Below are 12,580 nucleotides of genomic sequence, written 5' to 3' on the forward strand. Positions count from 1 at the left end.
TCCTTCCCCAAAGTAATCACTATTCTGACTTATCACCATAGATTTGTTTTGTCAGTTTTGAATTTCACATAGATGGAGTAATACTATTTGTATTCTTTGTGTTTGACTGTAAGACTCGTCTACTTCTTTGTCTGTGACAAGTTTTTTTTTTCCTATTGTTCAGTAGAATTCACTGTACAAATATGCCACCGTTCATTTCCTTCTTCTTGTGTTGATGGACATTTGAGTTGTTCCCAGTTTTTAGGTTGTTTATTGTCAAGTTTGTTTAAACTAGGAACTGTGTTTCCAAGAATCATATTCTTTAGATGGGTCTAGGCCAGAAAGACCTGAGTGAGATTTGCAAAGTGGAAGTGAAGCAGTATGTTTTACTCAGAAAAGTCCAAGACTGGGCAGAGTTCATAAGTCAAACATTTTGATTCACTAAGGCTTTGTCCTTTGCTGATGGATCTGTATGTATGGGGGAGTGTGTCCAAAGTTCAGGCTGTTTTCAAGTCTTTCCAGATTTTGCTTTTCATCAGGCCCTTTTCAGTGTCTTATGCACATGTACATAGCCCTAGGGTTAGTCAGGAGTGTGTGAATAGCTTGGTGCATGCACACAGCCTATTCTCAAATGTCATTGCCCTAATTAGGATTACAACCTCAGGCTAGTAGGGCTAAGCTCTTGGCTCTTCTCCACTGGCCAGCATCTGCGAGGTCACTTCCTCAGAAAATGTTGCAGGGCATGAATGTCCCCTACTCCCACAAACTGAGTGAGTCCCCTTCATGAGGGCAGGGTGGGTAGGAGAGCTATCAACCTTCTTAGAATATTGTTATGATGTTTTTTTTTTCCATTCTTTTTTTTTTTTTGTCTTTCTCTGATTTATTTCACTTAATACACTCAAGGCCCATCCATGTTGCTACAAATGGCAAGATTTCATTCTTTATTTGTGGCTCAGTAGTAGTCCATTATGTATGTGTACATCTTCTTTAACCATTCATCCATCAATGAACACTTAGGTGTTTTCATATCTTGGCTATTATAGATAATGATTCAATGAATTGTTTTTTCCATTCTTGAGTTCTTAATTTTGACCCATCTCTTAACAAATTGGAAAGTATAGGAATTATATGTGAATGATATAATTCGCAAATTCTGGCATGTCTAAGAACGCTTTCTTACCAAATTATGGATGGCATTTAATGCATAAACTATTTATAGGTCACACTCATATCCTTGTGCAGGTGCAGCTTTCCTAACTTTAGTGTTTTAGCATAGTATTATGGAATGGTTCAAACCCATTGATTTTTGTTCCTTTGTAGCCAACTTACTTTTCTTACTTGCATGCTTATATCATCATCATTTTCATCAAACCATTCAGAACAGGTAAAGTAACAGGACATGTCCTTATGTCAACTAACCTTATTGTAGTATTAATTTCATAATATATATGTGTATCAAATCATCACATTGTACACCTTAAACTTATCAATGTTATATGTCAATTATATCAATGAAGATGGGGAAAAGATATTTACTTGGCTTCATGTCAGGATCATCAGATGATTCTGACAGAAAACCTCATATCTGAGAATCTGTCTCATCCATAGCTCCCTGCATTTCAATGTCTGAAAACACATCCAATGAGGAGGTACGGAGGCATGGGAGATATTATTTCATTCCTCTTTAAACTATGGTAAAACCTTGGATTGTGAGTAACTTGTTCTGCAAGTGTTCCGCAAGATGAGCAAACATTTCTAATAAATTTTAACTTGGTAAACAAGAGATGTCTTCCAATATGAGTAGTACATGACGTAAAATGTCACATGATCACAACCAAGCCAATGGTTCTTCTCTTTCTCTTGCTGCGGGATTGTGGGTGATCATCAATGCAATATCACATTTCTGTGAAATCCTCAAAAGGAGGCAAAAGCAAGTACTTGTCATTGGATAGGTTCCCTGTTAAAGCTGTATGAAAAGAAAACGATTCCATTGAGCCAATAGATAGCAGTGATTCTGTCAGTGATAGTCAAATTCATCCTATACAATAACCGTCCTCTCTTTTGTCTCCCTCACACCAGTCATGAAGGTTTTCGAAAGTAAGTGCAGGTTAATTTGTTTATTTTTCTGTATATTTTATATTTTCTTTATTATTTTGTATTACAGTATTGTAATAATTTTTATATGAATAGTTTGGGTTGTGTAACGAATCATCTGAGTTTCCATTATTCTTATGGGGAAATTCACTTTGATATGCAAATGCTTTGGATTATAAGCATGTTTCCAGAATTAATTATGCTTGCAAACCAAGGTTTTATTGTACTTATATTTATCCTTAAAGGGTATAGAGAATGATACTCTAGGTATTCACACTATAAAAAAAAAGTCTTTAAGAACGTGTTTCATTTACAGGGGAAATAATAGGGGGAAGAGAGGATGAGCTGTTTTGAATGCAAGAGGTATAGTTTGAGAACATACTGTTAATGTAGCCAGCATTATCAGCTCATACCACCATGTACTCATTTCTGATAGAGTAAACACTAGTCAAAGAAATCTCAGCATAACGACTTTCAGCAAAAACCATTATAATTTGTATTCCTATGTTAGAATGATATGCTTGTTTTACTAGCTACTTTAAATATTCCAGCTTGTTTTATTTTTTTTCAAGTTTTTATTTAAATTCTAGTTAGTTAATATACATGGTAAACTTGGTTTCAGGTGTAGAATTAGTGATTCATCACTTACATACAATACCCAGTGCTCATCACAAGTCTCTCTCTAATGCTCATCTCCCATTTAGCCCAGCCTGTACCTCCCTCCCTCCATCAACCCTCAGTTTGTTCTTTATAGTTAAGAGTCTTTTATAGTTTACCTCTCTCTCTCTCTCTCTTTCTCTCTCTCTCTTTTCTTTTCCTGTATGTTCATCTGTTTTGTTTCTTAAATTCCACATGAGTGAAATTATACGGTATTTGTCTTTCTCTGACTGACTTACTTCATTTAGCATAATACACTCGAGCTCCATCCACATCGTTGCAAATGGCAAGATTTCACTCTTTCTGATGGCTGAGTAATATTCTTTGAGCTTGCTTTAGTTAAGTAATAAATGATACAGCTGTGTTTCTCAGATAAGTATTGATGAATAAAAAAGATATAAAAATGAATATACAAATAGATTAGCTGGAGAAGAAGGGAGAGAGAGAGAAGAAAGTAGGAGAGATTAAAACCAAAACGTAAGTATGTAAAAAAAAATAAACTACGAAATTCCTATGGTAAGAGGTAATGATGAAAAAAATTTATTCAACTTGAATTGCCAAAACTTGGAAGCAAGGAAAATTCTTCCAGTAGGTTGGTGAATAAGTAAACTTTGATACATCCAGAAAATATAATGTTTACTCAGTACTAAAAGGAAATGAACTATCAAGCCATGAAAAAGATATGGAGGAAACTTAAATGGATATTTAAGTGAAAGAAGTCAATCTGAAAAGGCAGCATACTGTATGATTCTAACTATAGGACATGCTGGAAAAGGCAAAACTAAGGGGACAGTAAAAAGATCAGTGGCTGCCAGGGGTTGGGGGTGGGGGAGAAATAAATGAACAGGCAGAGTGCAGGATTTTTAGGGCAGCGAAATGATTTTGTATACTACTACAATGTGGATACATATCATTATACATCTGTAAAACCCATAGAATGTACAATGCAGAGTGAACTCTAATGCAAACTATAGACTTGGGGTGATGATGCGTCAATGTAAGATTCATCAATTGTAAAAACATACCATTCTGGTGCAGGATGTTTATAGTGGGGGAGATTGGGGAACAGGGAGTACATGAGAATTCTCTGTACTTTCTGCTCAATTTTGCTATGAACCTAAAACTTCTCTAAAAAGTGAAGTTTAATTAAAAAAAAAACTTAAAAAAAGAAAAAAAGAAAAAAAGAAAAAAAAAAAGAACTTGCTATGGTCATTGGCTTTCAACTATAATATTTATCATTTCCCCCAAATTCAAAAATACTACAGATGTAAGTAATGTTTATCTACTTAACACTTAACTGCTTATTTTTCTCTCAAAAGCAAAATTAAAAAAATATTATGAGATACAAAAACAGTTTCATTAAAACAATTATCTAGCTTTACTTTTATTCTAAATTATAGCTTAATTTTGTTAAGGATTTAAATATTTTCAACCAAAATCTAAGGATTATCATATATAAAAGGCTCAGAGATACAATTAAAACCATTATAAATAAATTCTTTTGACATTTCACAATTGGAGACAGCAGTGTGATAAAACAGAGCATTGAACTTGAACTCCAGAACACCTGATCTGCCACTTGTTAACTAACAATATGTGAGCAAATTACCTAAATTCTGTTTTCTCATCTGTAAAACCTTGGAAATGGAATGCACATGAAAATGCTAGTACTCAGAAAAGGTCAAAAATATCATATCAACTGAAAATTCTGAATCAAATTTAATTTCTTTTATCATCAAAAGTTAAGATACATTTTCTTCAGTCTTAGGAATTTTTACTCTTAATATAAATTATCCCACGTCTTACAAATTTTATATATATAGCTGAAAGTTTCTTCAGTCATCACTGTCACTTCCTGATTCACTCAGCTGCAAATCATTTCCTAAAATAAAAAAAATAGCAAAACTGTAGTAATTATTTAATATTTTCATATTTAATATATTTATTTTTGGATGAACATAAATATTATACAAAATGTAACACCGAGTAACCCCATTTAGTTAGCATTTTGTCATTAATAATCAGATTGCTTATTCTATAATTTGGTCACTTCATTAGTAACTTGAAAAATTAATATTGCTTGTAAAGAAAACATCAATCTTCAGCATAGTTTTAGTATCACCTGGCATCTCTTTTAGTCTTCTTTCACATACCAACACCACTTTTCTTTTTACTCCACTGATTTAATTACATCAGGAAATGAGAAAAAATGTGGTTTAGATCAGCCTACATCATTCTGAAGAGTGAAAAAGTTACATAATTTTTTTACATCAAATTTAGTCAAAACATTAAGTAGTATATTTTAAGAGTAATTCATCATTGGTTCCTTTTGTAATTCATCAATGCACTTACAGTAATGGAATTTATATTCCAGTGGGGGAAACAGACAGTAAACAAACAAATATACAATATGATGTCAACTAGGGATAAATACTATGAAAAAATGAAGATTAGTGATGGAAGAGTGGTGGAAGGTGCTATTTTAGATATGATAGTTGTTGGCAGGTCTCCTTGAAGGATGACATTTGAACAGAGATCCAAATGTAGAGAGAAGGTCATAAAAATGTGGAAGGAGAGTAGGTACTGTCCAGAGGTAGGCCTCCTTGAAGGGTGACATTTGAACAGAGATCCAAATGTAGAAAGTCATAAAACTGTGAAAGGAGGGCAGGTACTGTCAAGCCTGAACAGGAAATACAAATATCCTAAGGCAGAAGCATGCTTGTGTTTGCTGACTGCAAGAAGGCCCTGTGGCTGAAGTGGAATGAATGAGGAAGAGAATGATAGGAAATGAGGTCAGGAAGATGTCCAGAAAACCACGGTTTCTAGGTTATGATAAAAACTTTGGGTTTTGGTTGAAATGTAATGGGATTCGTCAGAAAATTTTAAGCAGACAATTGACTTGAACTGTTTTAGATCAGTGAATACACTATAATACACTATAATTGTATCAGAGTTTCTCACGTAAGAAATAATACTGGCTTTGATTCAGGTGGCTCAGGTGGAGGTGGTGCTAAGCAGTCAGGATTAAAATATAAAGATAGAACTTACAGGACTATCAAAAGTATTGGATTTAGGGCATGAGAGAAAGAGAAAAGTGAAGAATGACTCCTGGCATTTCTGATCTAAACAACTGGATGGTGGTATCATTTACTGAGATGAGAAATACCAGAGGAACAAGATTATGTGAAAAAATTACAAGTTCAATTTTCAACATGACACATTTGAGATACCTAGTAAATTTTCAAGTATATATGCTATGAGCAATTGGATATATAAGTCTGACATGGTAGAGGTTGGAGCTGGAAATAAAGATTTGGGAGTCACTGACTGCAGGGGTTTATTTGAAGATATGGAATTGGATAATATCATTTGGGTAGTAAATTACAATGGTTAAAAATATTCTTGTATTTTTAAACTAGTCCAAAATCAACAAAAAGCTGGCATATTTTTAAGTTAATACCCAGTTTAAGAGAAGTGGTTTCTAGGCCATATATAAGTTGTTGCAAGACAGCTCAGTTCACTGCATGAACTCCAGAACTATTACATTATTTGATAAAGAAATCTGCTAAAGCTTCTTTTGTGCATGACCATTTTATAATTTTTAAGGATTAAGTTTCCATTTATTACACAACTATTGTATGGCATAAGAATGTTCAACTTGACACAATCCCCATAGTATGAGTTTCCTAAGTCAAACCCAATGTCCGAGTTCTACTTCTGTAATAGACTTCATGCTGTATGGGTTATATGCATAGTATCACCGTGCTGTTGAAATATTCAGTTGACTTGAAGGTATCCAGATTAGCCTTTGAACATGACATACTAGTAAAGGAAATACATTTTCAATCAAAATGGTAACTGTGACTTGGAAAAAAGAGTTTACCCATAGCAAATGCATTCAGATTCCTAAGCCAGTGGTTCTCAATGACAGCAATACTGATCCCTTAGAGATGGCACAGAAATTTATTTGAAGTGTTGTTTGGATGATTTGCAGATTGTTAGTGGCATTTAGTGAGAGGGGAATTTAGGAATGCTAAATGTATTACAATGTAGGAACAAGTCTTACACAATAAAGAACTCTACCACATTGTGCAAAGCTTTTCAAAGTCCACTCGTATATTCATGTACCTGGAAGACCAGTTCGTAATTTTAAGGCTGGAACCTAATTTCAGTTTTATAAACTATTCTTTTGCACAGACTTAAAATTTACTGAAATTTAATGAACTATTGTGTAAACTGAAAGAAGACTTTACATTTTTTTAAATGTTACTTTAAATGTTGTAAGTAATGCTGCAAAAACATAGGGTGCACATATCTTTTTGAAATAGTGTTATATCTTTATTTTAAATCTTTACTTCACAAAGATTTTTGTATTTGTTTTGGAAAACATATTAGTGATATGAATGCTTTCTAATCCTTATTTCAACAAGTTAAATAAAGATAAAAATTGTTGACATTGTGTGTTGAATGATGTCTTGCTCCTCTTAATTCTAAATTTATTCATTAAAGATTTCAAAATATACTATAAAACTATAATAATCAAAACAGTATGGTACTGGCAGAGGAATAGACACATAAATCAATGGAACAGAAAAGACAGCCCAGAAATAACTCCACATTTATATGGTCAATTAATTATGACAAAGAAGGCAAGAATATACAATGGGGAAAAATAGCCTCTTCAATAAATGGTGCTGGGAAAACTGGACAAATATATGCAAAAGAATGAAACTGGATCTGTTCTGTTATATGGCTAGCTAGAGTCAGTCGTTTTCTTTATCATTATTAATTAACACAGTGAGATTAGCTTTAAATACACATAAAGTCCCATTTTCCTCCTGAGAGTATCAACCTGTATGCTTTTATTAAAAAGTATTTATTGAGCGGGGTGCCTGGGTGGCTCAGTCAGTTAAGCATCTGACTTCGGCTCAGGTCATGATCTTGCGGTTTGTGAGTTTGAGCCCTGAGTCAGGCTCTGTGCTGACAGCTCAGAGCCTGAAGCCTGCTTCGGATTCTGTGTCTCCCTCTCTCTCTGCCCCTCTCCTGCTCATGCTCTGTCTCCCTCTGTCTCAAAAATAAATAAAACATTAAAAAAATAAAAATAAAAAAATAAATGTATTTATTGAGCATCTACTATGTATCAGGTTGTGTGCTAGGTGCTAGTACTCAATGATAAGTGAAAAAATAAACAAGACTGGTCTCCTCCTGCAGCTTAAACTTTAGAAGAAAGCAAATCACACAAAAGATACAAATTTATAATTATGACAATTGACATAAGCAAGATATTGCTCTGAAGTTTTGCAAAAAGGAGGATCTGACCTTGTCAGGAAGGTATCCTTGACAAAGTGTGTCTTGAACTGTAATCTAAAGGAGAAAAAGTTAACTACATGAAAAGAAGGAAGTGTTTCTGGCCAAATGAACAGCAGTGTATAAGGGCCCTCATGTGGGTGAAAGGTTTGAGTATAGTGGCAAAAATTAGGTAAATGTTACTAGAACAAAACAAGCAAGACCATTATGTTAAGATGTTTTGTCTCTACCATAGAAGAAATTACAAATGACACTTGATGTGGGAGTGGTTAGCGGAGATGACCCTCTGTTGTGAAAAGCCTGTATATAACTTTTCATTCCGCAAGAACGTAACTACTGTTGACCAGAGGCCTTACCAATAATATAAGTAGTTAATTAACACATGTTTTGTATGCTATATACTACTATATGTGTCATACACTATATTCTTATAATAAATCAAGGTAAAGAAAATGTTAAGAAAATTATAAGGAAAAGAAAATACATTTACAGTACTGAAAAAAAAAATCTATTAAAAAAAAAAACCATGTAAAGTGGACCTGCAATGTCCAAACCTGTGTTGCTTAAGGTTCAACTGTACTAGTCATTGAAAAGTTTAAAGCAGGAGGGGTGACAGATTATATTTGAATTATGAAAAGAGCAATATGGCTGCAATATACATAATGGATCAAAACTGGGTTTGAGTAGATAAGGGGGTGAACCAGTTAGAACATCACTGCAGAGTGAAATGCAAGAAATACGGTAAGTTGAACTAGAGTAATAGCAGTGGAGATGCAGAGAAGTAGATGAATTTGAGAAATATTAAGGAGGTAAAATAAATAGGACTTGATGATGGATTGACTATGCTACAAAAAGGGAGAGGAAGTAAATCCTTATATACAATTAGGCTTCTGGATTGTATTATTATGAATCCTGCCTTTCACTAAGAGGAAACACAGTGAGCCAATGATTATAAGTTGGTTTTTGGACAAAGTGAATTTGGAATGCCTTTCCTAAAAGATGGTGTTGGACCTATCTGTTTCTAGAGCTCAGAGGACCAGGTCAGAGATGCAAATTTACAAGTTATCTATATGTAAGTATTGATTACAACAAAAATATGGAGGAGATTATCTAGGGAAAGAATGTGGAAAAAGGAAAGAGGGCCTAGAATTAAGCCTTGCTTGAGGAACTCCAGCTCTAATGATGGAGTAGAAGATTCTAAACTGGCAAAGGAGACAGAGAAAAGTATCTAGAGAGACAGGAGAAAAACCAATAAGACACAATGTCACAGTGTCAAAAGGAAAGGAAGGATTCAACAAGCAGGTAATGATTAATCATAGTACCAAATGAATAAAGTAAGAGTTTTATTCTTTTAATCCAAATTTTAGATCATAATCACTATGGCTCCACAGTGAATTCTTACTTTTCCAATTACTCATGTTTACATATACTCACTTAAAGTACTCATCAGAAGGCCACTGTTGTCATGAGATCTATTCCGGCCAGCATCCATATCAGGAATCCTGCACTGTGGCATGGCAGACATGACAGGATGTCCTGAGATATAAGTCCCTGGATCAGAAGGAGAGGATCTGCACTCTTCATCGTCTGAGTCACTGGAACTATCCTCACTACTTGAAGATGATGAACTTTTGGAATCCGATGAACTATCACAACTACTCATCTGGTCCATTAGACTAGCTTCTGCCTTCAGTTCTGAAAATAAAGCAGAAATTAATAGACAGGTTAAGTAAATAATATTAAACATAGATATTAAATAAAGTAAATTTTGAATGTGTTAGCTTCTAAGAGACTGTTGATGAGGAATAAATAAGATATATATACATTTAGAGCATTTAAAGCATTTTACTTAAATTTTTAAAAATGTTTATTTTTGAGAGAGACAATGTGAGTGGGGGAGGGGTAGAGAGAGAGGGAGACACAGAATCTGAAGCAGGCTCCAGGCTCTGAGCCGTCAGCACAGAGCCCAAAGTGGGGCTTGAACCCATGAGTTTTGAGATCATGACCTGAGCTGAAGTCAGATACCTAGCTGACTGAGCCACCCAGGCACCCCTAAAGCATTTTATTTAAAAAGCTCCTCTACCACCAAAACAAGCCATACTTCAATGTTGGGATTAAGAAAATTAAAAGATATAGGCAGTGCCTAAATCGAAATACTACATTTTTATACCATTATACTTAAATATGTATGTAATTCAAATAAAATAAAGAATGTGAAAACTTAAAACTATAAAAATGAAAATCTATTTTGGCAGAGACAATCCTCCAACTCCTCTTATCCTAAAATATATATAATGCAATGCAATACCTACAGATGAATTTCTTTTTTTTTTCCAGCTTTTTTGACATATAATTGACAAAATTGTATACATTTAAATGTACAACAGGCTTCTGGCCCTGGCATAAAGTGGCTCGGCCAAAAAAACCACTTTGCCTTGAACAAGGAATCTGGACATTCAGCGTGAACAGCTGAATGATGCTGGGTGGACAGAGCTCCTGCCTCTCTGATTCAGCAATTTGAGGTGGTCAGGCTGGACAACAGGGTCCTCACAGAGGTGTGTTGCAAGGATATTACCTCTGCCCTTTAGGCCAACCCCTCCCTGACCAAGCTTAGCCTTTACACCAAAGAGCTGGGTGATGCTGGTCTGCACCTGGTGCTCCAGGGCCTGCAGAGCCACACCTCCAAGATACAGAAGCTCAGCCTCCAGAACTGCTGCCTAATGGAGGCTGGCTGTGGGGTTCTGCCCTACATGCTGCACTCAGTGCCCATCCTGTGTGAACTGCACCTCAGTGACAACCCACTGGCAGATGCAGGCCTGTTAGCTGCTCTGCAAAGAGCTTCTGCAACCTGCCAGTGGCCAGCTGTGAGTCCCTAGCCTTGGTGCTCAAGGCCAAGCAGCACTCCAAGGAACTCACGGTGAGCAATGACGACATCTGCCAGGACAGCCCCAGGGCACTGTGCCAGGGCCTCATGGACTCCACCTGCTAGCTGGAGGCGCTGATGATGGAGAACTGTGGTTGCACATAGGCCAATGGTAAGGATCTGTGTGGCATCATGGCCTCCAAGGCTTCAATGAAGGAGCTGGAATTGGGTGACAAGCTGGGCGACCTGGGCATTGTCCAGCTGTGCCCCAGGCTGCTACACCCCAGCTCTTGGCTCAGGGCCCTATGGCTCTGGGACTCTGACATCACCACCAAGAGCTGCAGAGACCGGTGCCATGTCCTTAGGGCCAAGGTAAACCTGAAGAGCTGAGCCTTCTGGGCAATGCACTGGAGGACAGGGTGCCTGGCTGCTGTGTGAGAGCCTGTAAGAGCCTAGTTGCCAGCTGCATTCTTCATGGGTAAAGTCCTACAGCTTACAGCTATCTGCTGCCACCACTTCAACATGATGCTAACTCAAAACAGAATCTTGTAGAGCTGTAGATGAGCAACAACAAGCTGGGTACTCTGGCATTCAGGAACTATGCCAGGTCATGGGCCAGCCTGGCACCATGCTGTGGGTGCCTTAGCTGGGGAATGCGACTTGACTGAGAGTGGCTACTGCAGTCTGGCCTCCCACCCACTGGCCAACCACAGCCCATACAAGTGGGACCTCAGGCGACAACTACATGTGTGACCCAGGCATCTAGCAGCTGATTAGAGCCTCCAGAAGCTCAGCTGTGCCTTGGAACAGCTGGTCCTGTACGACACCTACTGGATGTAGGAGACAGGACTGCCTGCAGGTCCTGGAGGGGCACAAGCTGAGCCTAAAGGTCATCTCCTGAATGGCCTCCTGGCCTAGCTCCTGCAACCTGCTCTCCTGATAGCCCCTACCTGGGCCCCTGCATGAGACTGGCTGCTCTTGGGGGTTCTCACTCTGGGTGTCCTAGCTTTGACTGAAGAGAAATATGCAAATCAATTGACTTCTGTGAGAGAACTTTAGACAATCTCTAACTATTAAAGCACTTTTTTGGCAGGAGGAAAAAACCCAAAATGTACAACTTAATGCTTTGGTAAACATATACATTGTGAAATGATTATCATAATTAAGTTAATTAACATATCCAACACCTCATAGTTTCTGTGTGTGTGTGTGTGTGTGTGTGTGTGTGTGTGTGTGTGTGAGAGAGAGAGAGAGATGGAAAACCTAAGATCTGCTCTCTTAGCAAATTTAGACACCATGCCACTGGCACAAAAATAGACACACAGGTCAATAGAACAGAATAGAAAACCCAGAATGAGCCCACAGCTATATGGTCAATTAATCTCTGAAAAAGCAGGAAAGAATATCCAAATGGGAAAGAAGTCTCTTCAACAAATGGTGTCAGGAAAACTGGACAGCAACATGCAAAAGATTTAACTGGACCACTTTCTTACACCATACACAAAAATAACTTCAAAATAGATTAAAGACCTAAATGTGAGACATGAAACCATTAAAATCCTAGAGGAGAACCTAGACAGTATCTAACTTCTTTGACATTGGCCATAGCAACTTCCTACTAGATGTCTCCTGAAGCAAGGGAAACAAAATAAAAAATAAACTATTGGGACTACATCAAAA

At 36.8% G+C, this 12,580-nt stretch overlaps 1 protein-coding gene across 4 annotated transcripts in view; it reads right to left on the minus strand.

The window, feature by feature from the left end:
• Positions 1–889: 889 nt before the first annotated feature.
• Positions 890–12,580, minus strand: part of EAF2 (ELL associated factor 2) — a 39,480-nt gene continuing 27,789 nt past the window's right edge. For 3 of the 4 annotated variants that reach the window (XM_058731233.1, XM_058731231.1, XM_058731234.1), the window contains 2 exons: positions 9,472–9,732; positions 3,248–4,612 (listed from right to left, as the gene is read on the minus strand). In XM_058731233.1, coding sequence (XP_058587216.1) covers positions 4,566–4,612; positions 9,472–9,732 — 308 coding nt within the window. In that variant the 3' untranslated portion in view covers positions 3,248–4,565. Of the gene's footprint in view, positions 1,946–3,247; positions 4,613–9,471; positions 9,733–12,580 lie in introns of those variants that run through there. The other variant, XM_058731232.1, reaches the window with a different exon arrangement.

The sequence above is a fragment of the Neofelis nebulosa genome, chromosome 5 (genome assembly GCF_028018385.1).
Source record: "Neofelis nebulosa isolate mNeoNeb1 chromosome 5, mNeoNeb1.pri, whole genome shotgun sequence".
Taxonomy (NCBI): Eukaryota; Metazoa; Chordata; class Mammalia; order Carnivora; family Felidae; genus Neofelis; species Neofelis nebulosa.